Below are 17,260 nucleotides of genomic sequence, written 5' to 3'. Positions count from 1 at the left end.
CAGTTGATTTTTTAATTAGGATTTTTTTGTCCTCTACTAAAGCGATTGTAAACGAATGCATATAGTTTGGCTTGAATAAACATCCTATCAGCAGAAATTAAGTCTAGTCAAATACGATTCGTATATCCTACCACATAATTGTAGATCAAAAAATAATTACCATTTGCATATAATTAACTTCCCGTAGGATAAGTTAAAGTGATGGGACGAAAATAAAAAAAAAAATTTTTTGCATATCTTCACGTTTCAGAGGTTTCTGAACAATTTGGCATACCTCAGAAAAATGAATGTCTGTGTGTGTGTGTTTTGTATGTCCTCAATTTTCTTCCTCCACGTTTTCGGGCGCATGGATCAACCGATTTGAATGGTTCAAAAAAACATTCGATTCCTATTGATAGTGAGTTGTGATGATTAGTTTTTGGCAAAGGTTGGTCTTCCAGTATTTATAATAATCTATTTGAAAACATTTAACTCTTTGGGCACGGCTGTCCACCTGAGTGGATAACGTATCTGTTAGGCTATCTGTGAGGCACAGGCTATTTTATAAACAATGACTCAGTTTGCATCAAAATGTTGAATAGATTACATATAGCAGTAATAAACAGTGTTGTATTTTGAAAATAATTTAGTTACTTAGAAGTATTTTTAGCCTTTTTCTTTGCTATATAGTTTTTTTTTTAAACATGGCAAAACGACCGCGCGCTTTTAAATATGGCAAAACGACTGGTGAATTTTGTGAAGTAAGCAGTAGAAGAAAAACAACAAAAACCCATGTCACACCACAATTTTGTGAAAAGTCTTGTAAATAGTATAGTCTGTTCTCACAGAAAAGTACCTCATCCGTTATGCATGTTGAAAATTGTTTTAAACGTTACTATTCTTTATAAAATGATCAAAAATAAAGTATGTCCTTCAATGACCACAAATTGCGTAACATACACAATGAAATCAAGTTTACAGCCGGTACAGTAGATTGTTTTGAAATCGGTGCCGTCCCGTAAGGGTTAATATTCTTCGAATACTTCCTCATGGTACGGAAAGTTCCAGTAATTTGCCTTAAGGCACGATGCCATACACCACTAGTTTTGTTACATCATATCACATAGGTCAGTATACGCTGTGTATCATCGATACTTAATTTACTAACCAAAACAAAAGATTCTATAATAAAAACTATGTTAGCCAGCGATTATATAAGATAAGCTTTCCATGATAATTCATCATGATTAATCTCTTTTATCTAATCAGATAAAATACTTCTTAACGAAGTTATGGAAACCATTTTTAAAAAATTATAAAAAGTTGTTTCTGAATTCGTTGAGTTGACTCTCAATTAATTCAAAATTATTGTATCGAAAATGTATCTGCGTAAACATCTGCATGTTATGCAATTTGTTTTGAAGAACATACATTTACAATATCTAAATTTATTTTCTGCAGCATGTTACAGTTTATAATCAATTTCCAATAAGCATAGAAGATTGATTCCACTGCTATTATAATTAATTACAATTAGTGTCGTGATGTTTTATCATTCCACAGTAAAATGTAATATCGTTTTTTATACGTCTCTGGATGTAAATTTTGCTTTACGAATTGCTCGGCTTGTTGACTTAATTTTTTAAAAACGATCATATAATAAAAATGGTAAAAAATAACTAATAATATTTTTTTTTTATTCCGAGTTTGAAATTTTTTTTTTAATTTACGGGTCGCATTTAATTTATCAAAATTTTATGGCTCATTACACAAACATGATAATGACAAAAAGCTGGAACTTTCCGTACTAATTACTAATTGTTTTTTTAAAAAGGTTTATTTTTCTTTTAGAATTATGAAAAAATCGATTTTTTAAATTTTATAATTTAAAAACGACATTTTGACCTCCAAAGCCGCTAGACCTGCCTTTGCAAAAATTTCATTAATTCTTCACTTTGTCAAAAATGTGTTTTAATCTTACAATTATGACTCTCCGTTTTCTCAAAAATCAATTATCATTTTTGGCACTTTTTGCCCCCGTATCTTCGAATCGGCTCGTCCTGCCTTCACCCGAAAACTAACCAGTACGTTTCCTTATCAATATGAATCGAATGTTTCTTTAATTATTCAAATCGGTTGATCGGTGTTCCGACGAAAGTTTGTATCCGCACACACACATACATACATACACACACATGCATACATACACACACATACATCCATTTTTGCTGAAGGTATGCCAAAATGTTCAGAAACCTCTGAAACGTAAAGATTTAAAAAAAAATCATTTTCGACTTTTTTGCTATTACTATAGAACTTACCCTACGGGAACTTAATAACAACAAATTGCATACCTATCCAATTGATATCAATATAATCATTCAAATTGCATAATAAACTATATTATACTGGAATTTACAAATATATGATATTGAAAATAATGGAAAATTCTATAAAAAAACTTCAAGATATGGTACAATTAAGGACAGTAAGGAAGGGATGAATAAGTTAAATAGTAAGTGATGACTCATTTAACATGATATTTATGGAAATTTAAAAGATAAATTATTGGTTATTATGAAGTTTGGAAGTCTGTAATTATTGTACCAAAACATATCATCAGTTAGTTGTTTTACCAATCATCTTAACATTGATATTGTCACAATCAGTGTCCCTTTCTAGAAATCGTTTAAGTGACTTCATAATGTAGTTTTTTATTTCGAGTTATTTGCTTTTTTTGTGAATTATTTTGTTAGAAATAAGGTACCGGGTCTCTTATATCTTCAAGAATCAATTTTAGCATAGAAAACAATTGACAATACTTTATCTGATATATTTGGAAGAATACCATGCATTGGTTAATAAACTATTGAAAATATAATAAGTTTGTAATATTTACCAGAAGGCATGCGATTCTTTAAATAAAACTTATTTCGTTCAATAAAAATCTTTTGCATAGTAGGAATAGGAATGTTGAAGCAGGTAATTCATAAGTAATTCAATAAGAAGCATATTCTTCTGTAAATGTTTATTGTTATTTTATATTCAGGTTTATTATTTACTTATTTACATATTTTTTAATGAACTTCTGAATTTCCGGGTGGCTCAATTTTGCATATACACCAGGATTTCCAGGTCGCGCGCATCCTCGCCTCCAGGATATAACTCCTACTTGAACTCGTTTTTCATCTACAAGTGGCCCACCGCTATCACCATGACAAGTATCTTTTTGTCCTTGAGGAAAACCAGCGCACATCATACTGAAATAATAGATGAATTTAAATTATTGAAATTTTATAAATTTTTCGAATAGATTTTTTTTTTTCATTTCATTGTTAAGTAATAATTTATTAATAGCTGTTACATAATCTGATAAATCTTCAAATATTTATTAACTTCCCGTAGGGTAAGTTATTGTAATCGTCCAAAATTCGAAATTATTTTTTTTTTGCATTTCTCGATATTTTGAAGGTTTCTGAACATTGTGGCATACCTAACAAAAAATGGATGTATGTGTGTGTGTGTGTTTTGTGTGTCCGCATTTTTTCGTTCACGTTTTTGGGCGCACGGATCAACCGATTTGAATGGTTCAAAAAACATTTAATTAGAAATGATTGGGAGAAGTGGTTATTAGCTTTTGGCAAAGGCAGGCCCAGCCATTTCGAAGATACAGAGCTAAATGTGCAAAAAATGGCAGTTTTTGAGAGAACTAAGCGTCCGATTTAACTGATTCAAAGAACTTTCTGCTTGTTTTAACAAAATAATTAATTTCGGAAAAAAATTTTTGTTTCATTTTTTTTTTCATTTTTTTTATATTGATTTAAATGTCCGATTTTAATGATTCAAAGAACTTTCTGCTTGTTTTAACAAAATAATTAATTTCGGAAAAAAAAAATTATTTCAATTTTTTTTTTAATTTTTTTATATTGATATTAAAAATTTATTTTTTTTATATCGAAAATAATTCAGATTTTATTTTTAATTTTGACTAAAGTTCTAATATACTTTAAACAAATAATTTCAACTTTGCAATTAAGTTTATATAATTCTTATAAATATTAGACAATGTTACAATATTTATAATAATCTATTTGAAAACATTAAATATTCCTCGAACATTTCTTTACGGTACGGGAAGTTCCAGCAATTTGCTTTAAGACACGATCCTAGACAATATTAGAATACCCCGTGTTCATACGATGCCATATACTCCACTAGTATTATAATAGTTTTGATGTATAACTAATAACATAGAATGAAGTAAAATCACTATGGTGATAAATAAATTTTTTGGACCGATATAACTTGATATATCGATTTAGTAGACATTATTAAAATTTTCTGCATTGCCATAGACCCCTTACTTTCCATGTCCATTTATGAATTTGACTTTTTTACAGATATATAGTATAAGTAAATATATATTAACGTGGATCGATGTTATTCACTATGACCCCCACTTCCATTTCGTTGTTCCTGCAATTTTTGACCGCTAACATGGATTGTCGTCTATGCCATTTTTTACATATAATTGCCAAAAGATTTACTTAATGTCTTTGTAGGACAGCTGTAATAAAAAAAACATGGATTGTTTGAAAGTTGTCCTGGATTCCTCGTGGTCCATATGGCCTGGTACTTTGGGAATCACTGATTTAAATCATCCTTTTATTGGTACTTCAATTGCATGATTAACCAGTGGTGCATGGAATCGTGCCTTAAGGCAAATTGCTCGAACTACCCGTACCAAAAACTAAAATGTTTCAAAAAGATTTAATTTTCTTTTAATATCGTAAAAAAACGTTTTTGAGATTTTTGATTTTTATTTTTTAAAAAATTGACTTTTCTGAAAAATTAGATTTTTTTATACTTTGAAATATTTTGGAAATTTTGAAGTTTTTTTCAAAGCAATCGCGAAACGTTAGCTGCGAAGAAACGAAATATCGAAGCGCGTGGGCGCCGCGTCGTAGCATGACGGATAAATATGGGTACGAAACCTACAGAAAAGTAAACAAAATTTGTTCTTATTAGTAATCTATAAAATATGTGATAATTTGATGTGCATATGTCAATGATCATTTTTGACCGCCAAATGGCATTTTTTTACTGTTTTCATTGTATATCCGAATCCGCTAGACCTACCTCTCTAAAAATCAATTCATAGAATGAAGAATCATCAATTCTTCATTTAGTCAATATAAATAAAATGTTTTTTGAATCATTCAAATCGGATGCTCGGTACTCTCAAAAATTAAATTTATATTTTTGACACTTTTTGCTCCTTATTTTCGGAAAGACTGAACCTGCCTTTGCTAAAAACTAATGAATTTGAATCATTCAAATTGGTTGATCCGTGTTCACGAAATCGTCGACGAAAAATTGTATCCGCACATACAAACACACACGCATACATACATTCACTTTTTCTAAGGTATGATATAATGTTATGAAACCTCTGAAACGTAAAGATAAATAAACATTTTTATTTTCATTTTTTTGCGATTACTATAACTTACCTTACGGGAAGTTAATTAGTTCTCAATATCCAATTTGATTATCACTAAAAATTTATTCAATAAGTTAGATTTACTAGATAACAAAGATATTTTCAGTGCTACCATCAGTATAAAAATTCTTTCTGATTTTTAATTAGTTTAGGTCGTTATTATGATATATAAAATCTTTTATTTTTACCTGTCAGAAATGATGTCATTGTTAATAGCATGACTGTTCTTGCATTCTTGACTTGAGTAAGCTTTAACTTTAACTTCTTGCAACTTTGGCGAAATTGGCCCCCATTCCTACAACAAAACATAATTTACTGAATAACTAAATATTACAACTAGATTTGAAATTATTTATAAATATATTTTAATACACTGTAATATTAATACACTGCAAATGCATAATCATTTTTAAAACTTTATATGCGACGTCGCATATAAATACATACATTATAAATTAAAAATTAAGATCTTCTATTTATTTAGTGGTACTTATAAAAGAAAATTATTAATACTAATCGCACATAGTATAAAAAGTTATTTTAAATATTGGCATTTAAAAAAAATTATTTCTAGGTGCGAGTGGCAATATGCGTTAAATCAAGTTGCCTGAACTTCCCGATTTGTGTATATTTTCAAAATATTATTTTGTTTAAATATGTCATAGAAACATCAGAACTTGAAGGTCATAAAAGCTGATGATTTTATTTAAATAAGTACGTTAGTTTTATAGATATCAATCTAAACTGTTGTTTTATCTTTACGCGGTAAATTTTATTATTATAGTTTCTGTAATGGGGATTATTTTTATTGATGCAGCAATTCCCAAACGTATTGTATTTTATATTTCTAAGAAAAAATCGTTGTCACTACTGCTTGATATCAGGCTGTCTGGGTCGAGTATCGAACTTGAGCCTTCGATTGAAATCCCACAGTTTTGACCACTAATTCACGTGTTAATGATCATTGGTTTAAAAAATTTAAAAACCGTTCCATATATATCAGTTGGAAATCATGCTCATTAGTTTATGGTTATTCAGCTTACAATCTTGATTTGATTTAAAAAGTTCAAGACCTGTTCGAAAGATATTGTTGGGAATCGCGATTATTAGTTTTTGGTAGATATCGGCCACTTCTTCGTAATAAATATTGCATTTTTTTTTGATAAAACTGTATGACAATAGAGATCCCAGTCTGCAGAAATACTCAAATATTACAGGAGTACAAAGGGCGATTGAATAATAAAAATCTATCGATGTTTAGAATTTCGTTGCGCGCTTAAGCGATTTTATACAGAATCTATGTCTATCGTGCATATGCACATTCTTTTGTAGGTTACTACTGATCACAGGTGACGTCCGCACTTAAATAAAATAGATTTCTAGAAACTTAACTAGGTGAAATGAAATGTTTTAAAACAATTAAATTTAATTTATATAATTCGATTTATTAGAAGCATCAATTGGAAATTGTATTGATTACTTGTTAGTGAAAACGAAAATTAAATCTTCGTTTCAATTGAACATTACCTAAATAGCTGAATCTCAATTCTAATTGATTAAGTCGATTACGTATACGTAGTGGGAAGTACATGCAACTTGCCTTAAGGGGTTATATGCAGTTATAATTTTCTGAATATTAAATTTTCTTAATGTACATATATTTAAGAACACACACAGAAAATTTCATATTATTCTGGTGAATATTTTCGAACTTACGCGCAAATTTGAAAAGAAAAACACGGCTGAGACGGAAGAAAGTAGTTAGTGATCTGGCAAAAAAAATAAAATACAGGAAAACTTAGTTACATGTGATTAGACTGTTCAGTATTGCATTCTGATAAAAGTGTTTAAAGCAATTTAAAGCAAATGTGAAATGTGAAAATTGTTTCAACCGGTTTGAAAACTGTAAAAAATTTAACTCAGGTGCTTTACTTTCCAAACTTTAAACGCGTTTTTCTCGGGATGGTGTTTTCAAAATCGGTGACCAAACATAACTCGAAAACGGCTAATTCGATTAGCCCCAAACATTATCAGGTTCTTCTTAAATATATTTTTGATTTTGTGAATAATCGAAGATTTTTCCTATCTAATAAAATTTTGAATTTATGAACAATTTAAGGTAAAAAAAACGATTTTTTTAAGATTTTGACATTTTTACATTTTGTCAAAAATTATTATTTTGCTTATTGCTTCGATTAATTACTAGATTTATCATTTCTTTAATGAAATCTTTTGGTTTTTAATTTCGGATGATTTACTTCAGAGATAGAGTGGTCACCGCAAAACGTGTTTTTCAAGAGGTGCTCCCGCAGATCTGCTGTTACTTTTTTTTAATGAATTTTTATTTAGGTTTTTTTCGGCTTAATAAGTGTATATAATCCCCTAATGCAAAATGCTACTTACAAGTAAGTAAATGATTAAATTCTATTTAAAATGAAATGTAATAACGCTTGCCTTCGTGGCGCCCCATCCAGTTACACTCAACGTTGCTCCTTTCGGTACTTCTTTTCCCGATTGTATTAACTTTACAGGAGTTACAGTGCATGGAGTAAATGATATTGGCCCTTTGATCCGTAAAAGTGCAACATCAAAATCATCTGGCACTGCTTTATTATATTTCGGATGTTTTATAATTTCAACAACATCGTACACTTGTCCTCCATCATTGTGAGTGCTAGTTCCAACACGAACAGTTAAATCCTTCGGTGGACTTTGTTTGCTAGAATGGAAAAGAGATTCTTATAATGTACAATACACAAACTATTAGATGGTTTGATTTATTTTATTTTTGCTTACTCCACGACGCATTGAGAAGAAGTCAGTACCCAATCTTTAGCAATGATTGAACCACCACAGAAATGTTGTTTATTACTTTGAACAGATACTTGCCACCCATTTTTTGAAATACTTACATCATTGCCACCAACGATTCGATTTTTGTACTTCCGCGCCTAGATAAGAATATCACAATTTAGTGTCTAAATAAGATTCAAATTCCGTTTCCCGTTTAGCATATATTTGTTAACAATTTACTTACTAAAGCAACAGATGAAACTTGCAAATAATGCGCTAAATAAAATAATTCGCGTCATGATGGGAATTTTGCACACTCTGTTTGACTTAGTTTATCAATCGGTTTATATTGATACTCCGACAATGATTGAAAATTGATAAGATTTCATTTATATCTATTTACACAGTTGCATATGAACATCTTAAGGTGAACTCATTCATTACAAGGAAAATTTTAAATACATATTAAGTTATTCAATCTGAAACTAGTGGTTTATGTCATTGTTTCTTAAAGCAAATTGCTGCAACTTCCGGCATTAAAAATTAATTTTTTAATAAAGATTAAATTTTTTTTTTGAGAATTTTGAAATTTCTGAAAAAATTGACTTTTTTGAAAAAAATAGACTATTTTGGAAAAAATAAACTTTTTTGAAAAAAAAAGAATTTTTTTTTATATTACCTAATATTTTCTAAAAGAAATACACATATTGTGCATAAGAATAGAAAACTCAATAATTAATATTTACCACAATAGATATTTTTGAAGAAAAAACAATTTAAATGATTTCTATTTAAAATAATTCATCATAAATCGCAATTTCAAGCCGCATTTATATTTTTCAAAGTTTTAAAGTAATTCGTTCGTTGATTTTACGAACTTCTGGATGAATAAATTTGTTGTTTTTTTATTGACTTATTGACTTATTACCCAGAATGTTCAGTTTTTTTGCCAAACTTGTTTTTTTTCATAAAATTTGAATATCTATTTGTTCCCACGTCTCTTGTTTATATGAAATATTTGTTTTACGTTTAGCTTACAATAAATGAAAGATAAGTTTAAACATTCCAATATTAGTTTTTGGTTTTTTGTTTCTCTATAGAATATAGAGCTGCTTCTTCGAAAATTGTAGGATTTTCCATCTTAAATCTGCCTTTATCTATAATTGCAACTTTACGTGGTCAATGTTGGAAATAGTAATATCAATTTGTGTTCGATAACTATTCACTCAGATAAGTTTCCAGGAATGTGAAGCACTTGATAAAATATAGGATAAAAAAAAAATACCAATATGTATAGCTATCTCATCAATTCTGATTTGCTTTTCAAACTCTAGCTGTAAGTGGAATTCTGTCTTAAGGCAATTAGGCATCGTGCCTTAAGGCAAATTGCTGGAACTTTCCGTACCAAAAATTATTTTTTTAAAAACGATTAACATTTTTGAAAAAAATTTACTTCGAAAAAATAAGATTTTTGAAAAACTATAATTTGGATAAAAAATTACTTTTTTTTGAAAAAAAAAATTAAAAATTTTTTTTTTAATTTTTTTTTTTTGAAAAAAAAATGTTTTTTTTTATTTTGACATATTTTGGAAGATCTGAACTTTTTTCAAAGCAATCGTACTGCTTTAACTGCATAGAGACAAAATATAAAGCGCGTAAGCGCCGCGTCGCTGTCTAACGAGTAAACATTGGTACGGAACCCATAGGAATGTAAACAAAATTTATGCTTATTGTTAAAATCTCTATAAAATATCTGATAATTTGATGTGCATATGTCTAATGATCATTTTTGACCGCCAAATGGCATTTTTTTTGATCAATTTTTCATCTTGTCAATACAAGTAAAATGTTTTTTGAATTATTAAAATCGGACGCTCCGTTCTCTTAAAAACTGAGGTACCGTTTTTGGCACTTTTTGCCCCATATCTTCGGGACGGCTAGACCTACCTCCGCCAAAAACTAATCAGCACGTCTCCTTATCAATACAAATTGAATGTTTTTTAAATTATTCAAATTGCTTCATCCGTGTTCCCGAAATCGTCGACGAAAATTTGTATCCGCACACACATACATACACGCACACACACACACACACACACATACATCCATTTTTTCTAAGGTATGCCAAAATATTCAGAAACCTCTGAAACGTAAAAATATATAAAAATTTTCATTTTCGATTTTTTTGCGATTACTATAACTTACCCTACGGGAAGTTAAAAATTATGATTTTATAGTGACAATTATACTTAGCATTATGACAACATGCAAAGCCGCAAAAGTATTGTAGCCAAATGCATATGTAACAAAGTAATTGACATGAATTTGGTCAAGACTCCGTGGTCAAGTTTTCCATCTCGACCAGCTCGATATCAAGAAGTACTCATGTCAGATTACAAGGTGCCATTAGAGATTTCAAATATCATATCCGAAATAATTAATCAATAATCCAAAATTAAATAAAAATCCAAATAATTAATTAATTCACAAAAATCGTTTTAATAGGATTTAAATAATAAAATTTTCATTTATTTATTTTTTGTGTGAGTTATTATATCCTGTGATTTTGCTCTTTCACTATGAATTATTCAAAATATGAAACATAACATGTTGAGGAGATGCCTGTCTACAGGACTACTAGACCATCATTAATTTAATTCTTCACATCATTTTTAGTTCATATATCTCATTTATAGATCTAGTAGTTTTACTGATTTTTTGTGATAGTGAGCAGATAGATAAATAATATTTTTAATCATTGAGAAAATTGTAAATAATTGATAACGCATCTAAACGTGCTATAGATGTGATATTAATTATTTACAATTTTTTTATTATTTATTTCTTTTATGACACCATTGTATGTCCAATATGCTGCCGCCACCATTTAAGTTATTCTAGTACGTTGTAATAATCAAAATCAATAGCGTTTTATTTTAATTTAAACTTTGCCAATAAATTTACTAATGGGCCGAATCTGCCGCAGATCAATGTTATGGCAAAGCCATGTTATGTTTCAACTTCCATACATTATGCTACTGAATCATACTGAATACTGTCTAAATGTCATGTATTTGCTGTGCATTCAGGCGTTTTACACATAAACTGGAAGGTCACTTGTATGTTATGAAGCTGGATCAGAAAGACCCTGTTATCTAATATAATATTTTTGACATTTGTGCCGTTTCTAGGTTAGGTTTTCTATCTGACAATATGAGAAGAACGCCTGATAGCACAGCAACCATATGGCTTTTGACAATATTTAGTATGAAAGTACTTTATAACATAGCCTTGTCATAACTAACCTAATCGGTTCATAAATGTTCGTGCAGATAGATGTAAATCTTTTGTGAATAATAAAAAAAAATATGTGCTCAAATGAAATTTTGCTGAAAATATTGCTCGTTATTAATATAAGCTGAAAATACTTGATCTTTATTATACATATATAAAAAACTAAAAATTGATGAAAAAATTTACCCATATACTAAAATATTGGCGCATTCCTCTAAAATATGTTGCTAAATACTATTATCTTAATTTTTTTGAACCGATTCTCTATTTCATCATTAAATAAAAGAAAATTAATTCAATTGATTTGTTCAAATTTAGAAATAAATAATGTAATGTAATTTAAAATTCATTTTATTAATTTTTTGTTCAACAGTATTTAAAGACCAGTATGTTGTTTAATAAAGCTTCTAATTTCTGGGTGCGATATTTTAGCATAAACTCCTGGCTTTTCTGGAAGTGCACACCCTTGTCCCCAAGAAACTACCCCAACTTGAACTCTTTTTTCATCAACCAGAGGCCCCCCACTGTCTCCTTGGCAAGAATCTTTGCCGCCCTCCGGAAAACCAGCGCATAACATACTGAAATAAAATTAATTATAAATATTAATAATTCTTAAATAATATTTTCAAAATTATGTTTTTTGCTATGAATTCCACATTTTTCATTGATATTCATTTTAATTGTGCTTATGATTTTCCTCACCTTTCATTTACATTCTCCTCTCCCATGCTTTTTCGACAATCTTCATACGAAAGAGCTGGTACTTTAACCCCTCGAAGTGCATGTGTAACTGGACCACCTTGCTATTGTTAGCATAAACAAATAAATAAAAATTTATAAAAATTCTATAATTATTAAAAATACATGAAATATAGGTAATATTGTTTTGATGTAGATTTTTAATAGCCCGATCATTTTAAACCTATAATCAGTGTGAGTGTTATGATAATTCATAACGTATTATTTAAGTGAGTATAAATCTTTTCATTTCAAAATACGAGTGATAGGGGCACAGGGGGCACACAGATTCAGGATCATACACCGAGCCTCGCCTGTGACGCACGGTGGGAGCAACCGTTTGCTGTTATAGGGGCATAATCACGGCGTCGCCTAAATATCAATTGAAGTAATTTTAATACATTTCTGAATTCATATTTGAGTGGTATTCAAGGATAAAAGTAGTACTAAATTGTTATTCGTAAAATAGTTGAATATTATTAGATCTTTCAAACATTTTTAGTAAGTACCACCAACTGAACGAAAATGTCTGTCCCTTAGCACCAGACAATAAGTCGTCGCTTAGCGCCGGACAGTAAACATATTAATATTTCTTGTGAGAATTTACGTAATTTATTCTAATTATTACCTTCCCGTAGGGTAGTTATAGTAATGGGCCGAAAATCTAAAATGAAAATTTTTGCATTTCTCGACGTTTTGAAGGTTTCTGAACATTTTGGCATACATCAGAAAAAATGGATGTGTGTGTGTTTTGTATATCCGCATTTTTTCGTCCACGTTTTCGGGCGAACGGATCAACCGATTTGAATGGTTCAAAAAACATTCGACTCCTATTGATAGGGAGATGTGCTGATTAGTTTTTGGCAAAGGCAGGTCCAGCCATTACGGAGATACGGAGCAGAGTGCAGAAGATACAAATTGAGTTTTTGAAAGAACGGAGTATCTGATTTGAATAATCTAAAAAACATTCAATTCGTAATGATTGGGAGAAGAGGTGATTAGTTTTTGGCAAAGATACTTCCGAGGATACAGAGCTAAATGTGCCAAAAATGTCAGTTTTGAGAGAACTAATTTCCGATTGAGTCCGATTTGAACAATTCAAAGAACTTTCTGCTTGTTTCAACAAAATAATTGCTTTCGGAAAAAAATTGTTTCAAAAATTTCTACTTTTTTTTAAAGATTTTTTTTGTATATTGAAAATAATTCAGATTTTAATTTTATTTCTGACTAAATTCTTATATACTTTAAACAAATAATTTAAACTTTGCTATTCAGTTTATATATAATAATTCTTATAAATATTCGACAATGTTACAGTATTTATAATAATCTATGTGAATATACTTAATATTCCTCGAACATTTTGTTACGGTACGGGAAGTTTCAGCAATTTGCCTCAAGGCACGATGCCATGCACCCCGCTAGTTTTATATCGAAATTATTTTTTTCCAAATTTTTTTTTGTAAATCGAAAATAATTCAGATTTTAATTTTAATTTTTGCTAAAGCTCTAAAGCTCACTTACATACTTGAAATAAATAATTTTAACTTTGTAATTCAGTTTATATAATTCTTATAAATATTAGACAATGTCACATTATTTATAATAACCTACTTGAAATCATTCAATATTCCTCGAACATTTCGTTACGATACGGAAGTTCCAGCAATTTGCCTTGAGGCACGATGTCATACACGACTAGTTTCATTTACCTTGGTGGCGCCCCATCCAGTAACGCTCAACATGGAACCAGCTGGTACTTCATAGCCTGATTCCGCCAAACTTACGGGAAGTGTGGTGCAAGCTGTATATGCAATGGGACTTTCTAAACGTAATAGTGCGACATCATATTCATACTCAACGGCTTCATTGAACTTAGGATGTGTTATAATCTCAGTGACGTTATACACTCGTCCACCTTTCTTATGAAATTTGCTTCCGACACGAACTGATAGGAATTTTGGGGATTTTCTTCACTGGAATAAAGACATTATTTATGTACAAAAGGAGACTCTTACACCATGGATGATAGTTTTCATCTTATTAAGCTGATTAACTTACTCTTCGACACAATGCGAAGCTGTTAGAATCCAATCTTTAGCTATGATAGATCCACCACAAAAATGCCTCCTAAAACTTTGGACTGAAACTTGCCATCCGCATGTTGATATTTCACTTCCTCGCCTCCCTACAATTCGATTATCCAACGTTTCTGCATCTAAAATATTCTTCTAATTAATTTATTTATATTTAAAATATTACATTGTTGTTAATAAATAAACTAACTCAAGCCAGTCGCAAAACTAGCGAAAAACACAACACATAATGCTTGATGCCACATGATGGGAAATTTGATAGTCTTGAATTTTATCAAATGTTCATTCGATTTATATTCGTTAATTTATAGACCTGAGATATAAATAATTGAATCAATACATTAATTAATCGTATTACAATAATTTTATGGGAAAATTGGAATGTTAAGAGGTACTCCATGAATCACATAATTGTTCTCATATAAAAATGAGATAAAAATCGTCATTTACTTGATGATTTAGTGCTTGGCTGTTCGATTTTACAACTTTGTGATGAAGATGAGTTCAGTTTTAGCTATAATGTACGTCAAATATTTTTCCATACAATATACAATATACAGATTGAAAATAAAAGTGAGATAAGGGAAATAATACGATTTATCTACGCATTTATATGTTGTAAAAAAGTCACAAAATTTCACGAAGCTGCGACTTCAAATACATAGTTTTTTTTATTTGAAAATGGAAAACATGTTGTAAAATGACATCAACAGTCAAATTAAACTGACTGCGCCCGTCTTTCTAGTGTTAACGCCAATATACATTATGACATACACTTATAGAAACTAATAGTGGACCTTTTTACCTGCGGATCTTCAAACCCCGCTCACACAGTAGATTATGTTAAACAACGCCTAAACAAATATTGTTTTCGCAATTTACTCATCTTGTAATTGTGTTTGAAGAACTTCATGTAATTAAAATTAACATACATTCATTAACTGCTTGTATTTTTTCACAGTTTCGCTGACGATATAATCTCATTCTTTGAACAGCTGTAATACCTGCCTTGCCTAAAAAATATTTTCCATTTTAATACGATAATGTAGAAATAATTTCTAATCAATAAACTTACGTTTAGTACACGGCACAGATGTTTAATTTGTTTTATTATTTTCAAGGAACAGGGAGAAATATTTTTCTTCAGGCATTTTCATTAAATCAAGATTTGTACTATGATGTAACTTTAAAATGTTTATTTATCTATACCGATTTCCTTTTTGATATCGGTACGCATATAACGTTGATGCAGGTGCGCATACAACGACAAATCTCTATTCACATACACGACGACTAATCACAATCGATCGAATAACGTACAATTCGGGTGTAACGCTATTTCCGTTGCATTTTAGATTTACACCCTAGTCGCGCCTAAAGAAGTTTTACTTTAAAAATATGTATTTTTTTAATCGATTCAAGTTAGGGGAAAGCTAGGTAAAACATTTGTAAACATCTGAGAGTGTCATTGTTCAGAAAATTCCAAACATTTTTTTATTTATTATAAAATTGATTTTTAATATGGTAAAAAAAAAAATACTGATCCGATCAGCACAGCTGGAGATAATTAATTTAATGCAGAATATGTTCATAAAAATTGAGCAAACATCCATATTTTAATTGTAATCATTTACGTAATTTTCTTTTCTCTGCAAAATCCAGAATACGTGTCAAGTGATTTTATCTAATATCTGCAAAAAAAAAAAAATCAAACCATAATTCTAAAATGTGACATTTTATTTTTCGAAAGTTCGTGCGATTTGTAAAAGAATGAACCATATTTGTTTTAAATTAATTTAATTTAGTTCTCAAATATATTTACTGTTTTAAATCAAGTCAAATGAAATAAGTTGATTGCGTTTTAAAATTTCTTCTTTTTTGCTTTTGATACCACTCAATAACGATAAGATAATTGCATACCACTCTAGTCTATTTTAAGAACAAATGCAATATTTTTCAATAGATAAAATGTTCAATATATGGGTATATCATAATAATATAATAAAAAAGTTTATTCAGAAATTATATTTTATTTCCAAAAATAAAACAATTTCATTGAGAGTTTATACAACTTGTCTACATTTTTTCTAACAAATTTTATTTTATTCCTGCTTACGGTTTCAATAAACCTTTTTACGTCAGGATGTGAAACTTTTGCATAAACGCCTGGTTTTCCTGCTAAAGCAGCCTTCGCCCCAAGACACAATTCCGACCTGAACCCTATTTTCATCCACTACAGGCCCACCGCTATCTCCTTGACACGAGTCCTTTCCGCCTCAGGGAAACCAGCGCAAAACATGCTGAAATAAAAGATTTTACATTTACAACAAACGGGATTTTGACCTTGGGAACGAGATTTAATGATATCTTAAATGCAGCATATTTTGTTTCGACAATTATATACAAAGTACTAGAGATGGCTTTATCATATCCGAAGCCGGATCGGTTTATAATTGACTCCGTTTAGGGAGGAGTTATATCCGCTTAACAACTCCACGACTACGACAATTTTGAAACCGATATACTCGACCCGTTGTTTATGTATCTTAAGATTTGTCAAATCCCATTAATTATTTGAAATTCTTTTATGAACAGTTCAAACTTATTTGTTGATATTATTATAAAAAGTCACGATTTTAAGCATTTCTATATGCTTGCAAATCCCAAGTGGCATGCTGAAAGTGAAGAATATTTTGAATTATCAAGAAAATAAACTTAGAATAAAAATAAAATTTTCTTTTCATAAAAAAATAGATTTTTTGGATTAATTTTATATAAAAATAATGTAGTAAATTTTGTAATATAAGCAAAAACATTTATCATAAAATATTTTCACCAAATAATAATACTTCTGCTT

General features: G+C 29.7%; 2 protein-coding genes across 2 annotated transcripts; both read right to left on the bottom strand.

Annotated features, from left to right (window-relative positions):
* Nucleotides 1-2,992: 2,992 nt before the first annotated feature.
* Nucleotides 2,993-8,574, bottom strand: LOC113388112 (trypsin-7-like). The gene is made up of 5 exons (XM_026625517.1): nucleotides 8,542-8,574; nucleotides 8,279-8,433; nucleotides 7,937-8,201; nucleotides 5,671-5,777; nucleotides 2,993-3,239 (listed from the first exon to the last, which is right to left on the bottom strand). Exons 1-5 carry the CDS (start codon nucleotides 8,572-8,574, stop codon nucleotides 3,038-3,040), a joined length of 762 nt encoding a protein of 253 aa, XP_026481302.1. The 3' UTR covers nucleotides 2,993-3,037.
* A 3,328-nt stretch (nucleotides 8,575-11,902) lies between these two features.
* LOC113387771 (trypsin-7-like) lies at nucleotides 11,903-14,652 on the bottom strand. Its single transcript, XM_026625149.1, has 5 exons — nucleotides 14,594-14,652; nucleotides 14,369-14,525; nucleotides 14,020-14,278; nucleotides 12,272-12,372; nucleotides 11,903-12,147 (listed from the first exon to the last, which is right to left on the bottom strand). Exons 1-5 carry the CDS (start codon nucleotides 14,646-14,648, stop codon nucleotides 11,946-11,948), a joined length of 774 nt encoding a protein of 257 aa, XP_026480934.1. The 5' UTR covers nucleotides 14,649-14,652; the 3' UTR covers nucleotides 11,903-11,945.
* Between the last annotated feature and the right edge of the window lie 2,608 nt (nucleotides 14,653-17,260).

The sequence above is a fragment of the Ctenocephalides felis genome, unplaced genomic scaffold, assembly GCF_003426905.1.
Source record: "Ctenocephalides felis isolate EL2017-DRISC unplaced genomic scaffold, ASM342690v1 CF-g0.4_SCAFFOLD_03572, whole genome shotgun sequence".
NCBI lineage: Eukaryota > Metazoa > Arthropoda > Insecta > Siphonaptera > Pulicidae > Ctenocephalides > Ctenocephalides felis.
This window is presented reverse-complemented; position numbering and strand designations above follow the sequence as displayed.

Coding starts and splice junctions, on each gene's coding strand:
- LOC113388112 (XM_026625517.1), bottom strand. CDS start 8,574: ATGACGCGAATTATTTTATTTAGCGCATTATTT. Junction 8,434..8,541: donor TTTTATTTAGCGCATTATTT/GCAAGTTTCATC, acceptor ATTCTTATCTAG/GCGCGGAAGTACAAAAATCG. Junction 8,202..8,278: donor TCTTCTCAATGCGTCGTGGA/GTAAGCAAAAAT, acceptor TTTCCATTCTAG/CAAACAAAGTCCACCGAAGG.
- LOC113387771 (XM_026625149.1), bottom strand. CDS start 14,648: ATGTGGCATCAAGCATTATGTGTTGTGTTTTTCGCTAGTTTTGCGACT. Junction 14,279..14,368: donor GCTTCGCATTGTGTCGAAGA/GTAAGTTAATCA, acceptor ATTCCAGTGAAG/AAAATCCCCAAAATTCCTAT. Junction 12,373..14,019: donor CTGGATGGGGCGCCACCAAG/GTAAATGAAACT, acceptor TGCTAACAATAG/CAAGGTGGTCCAGTTACACA.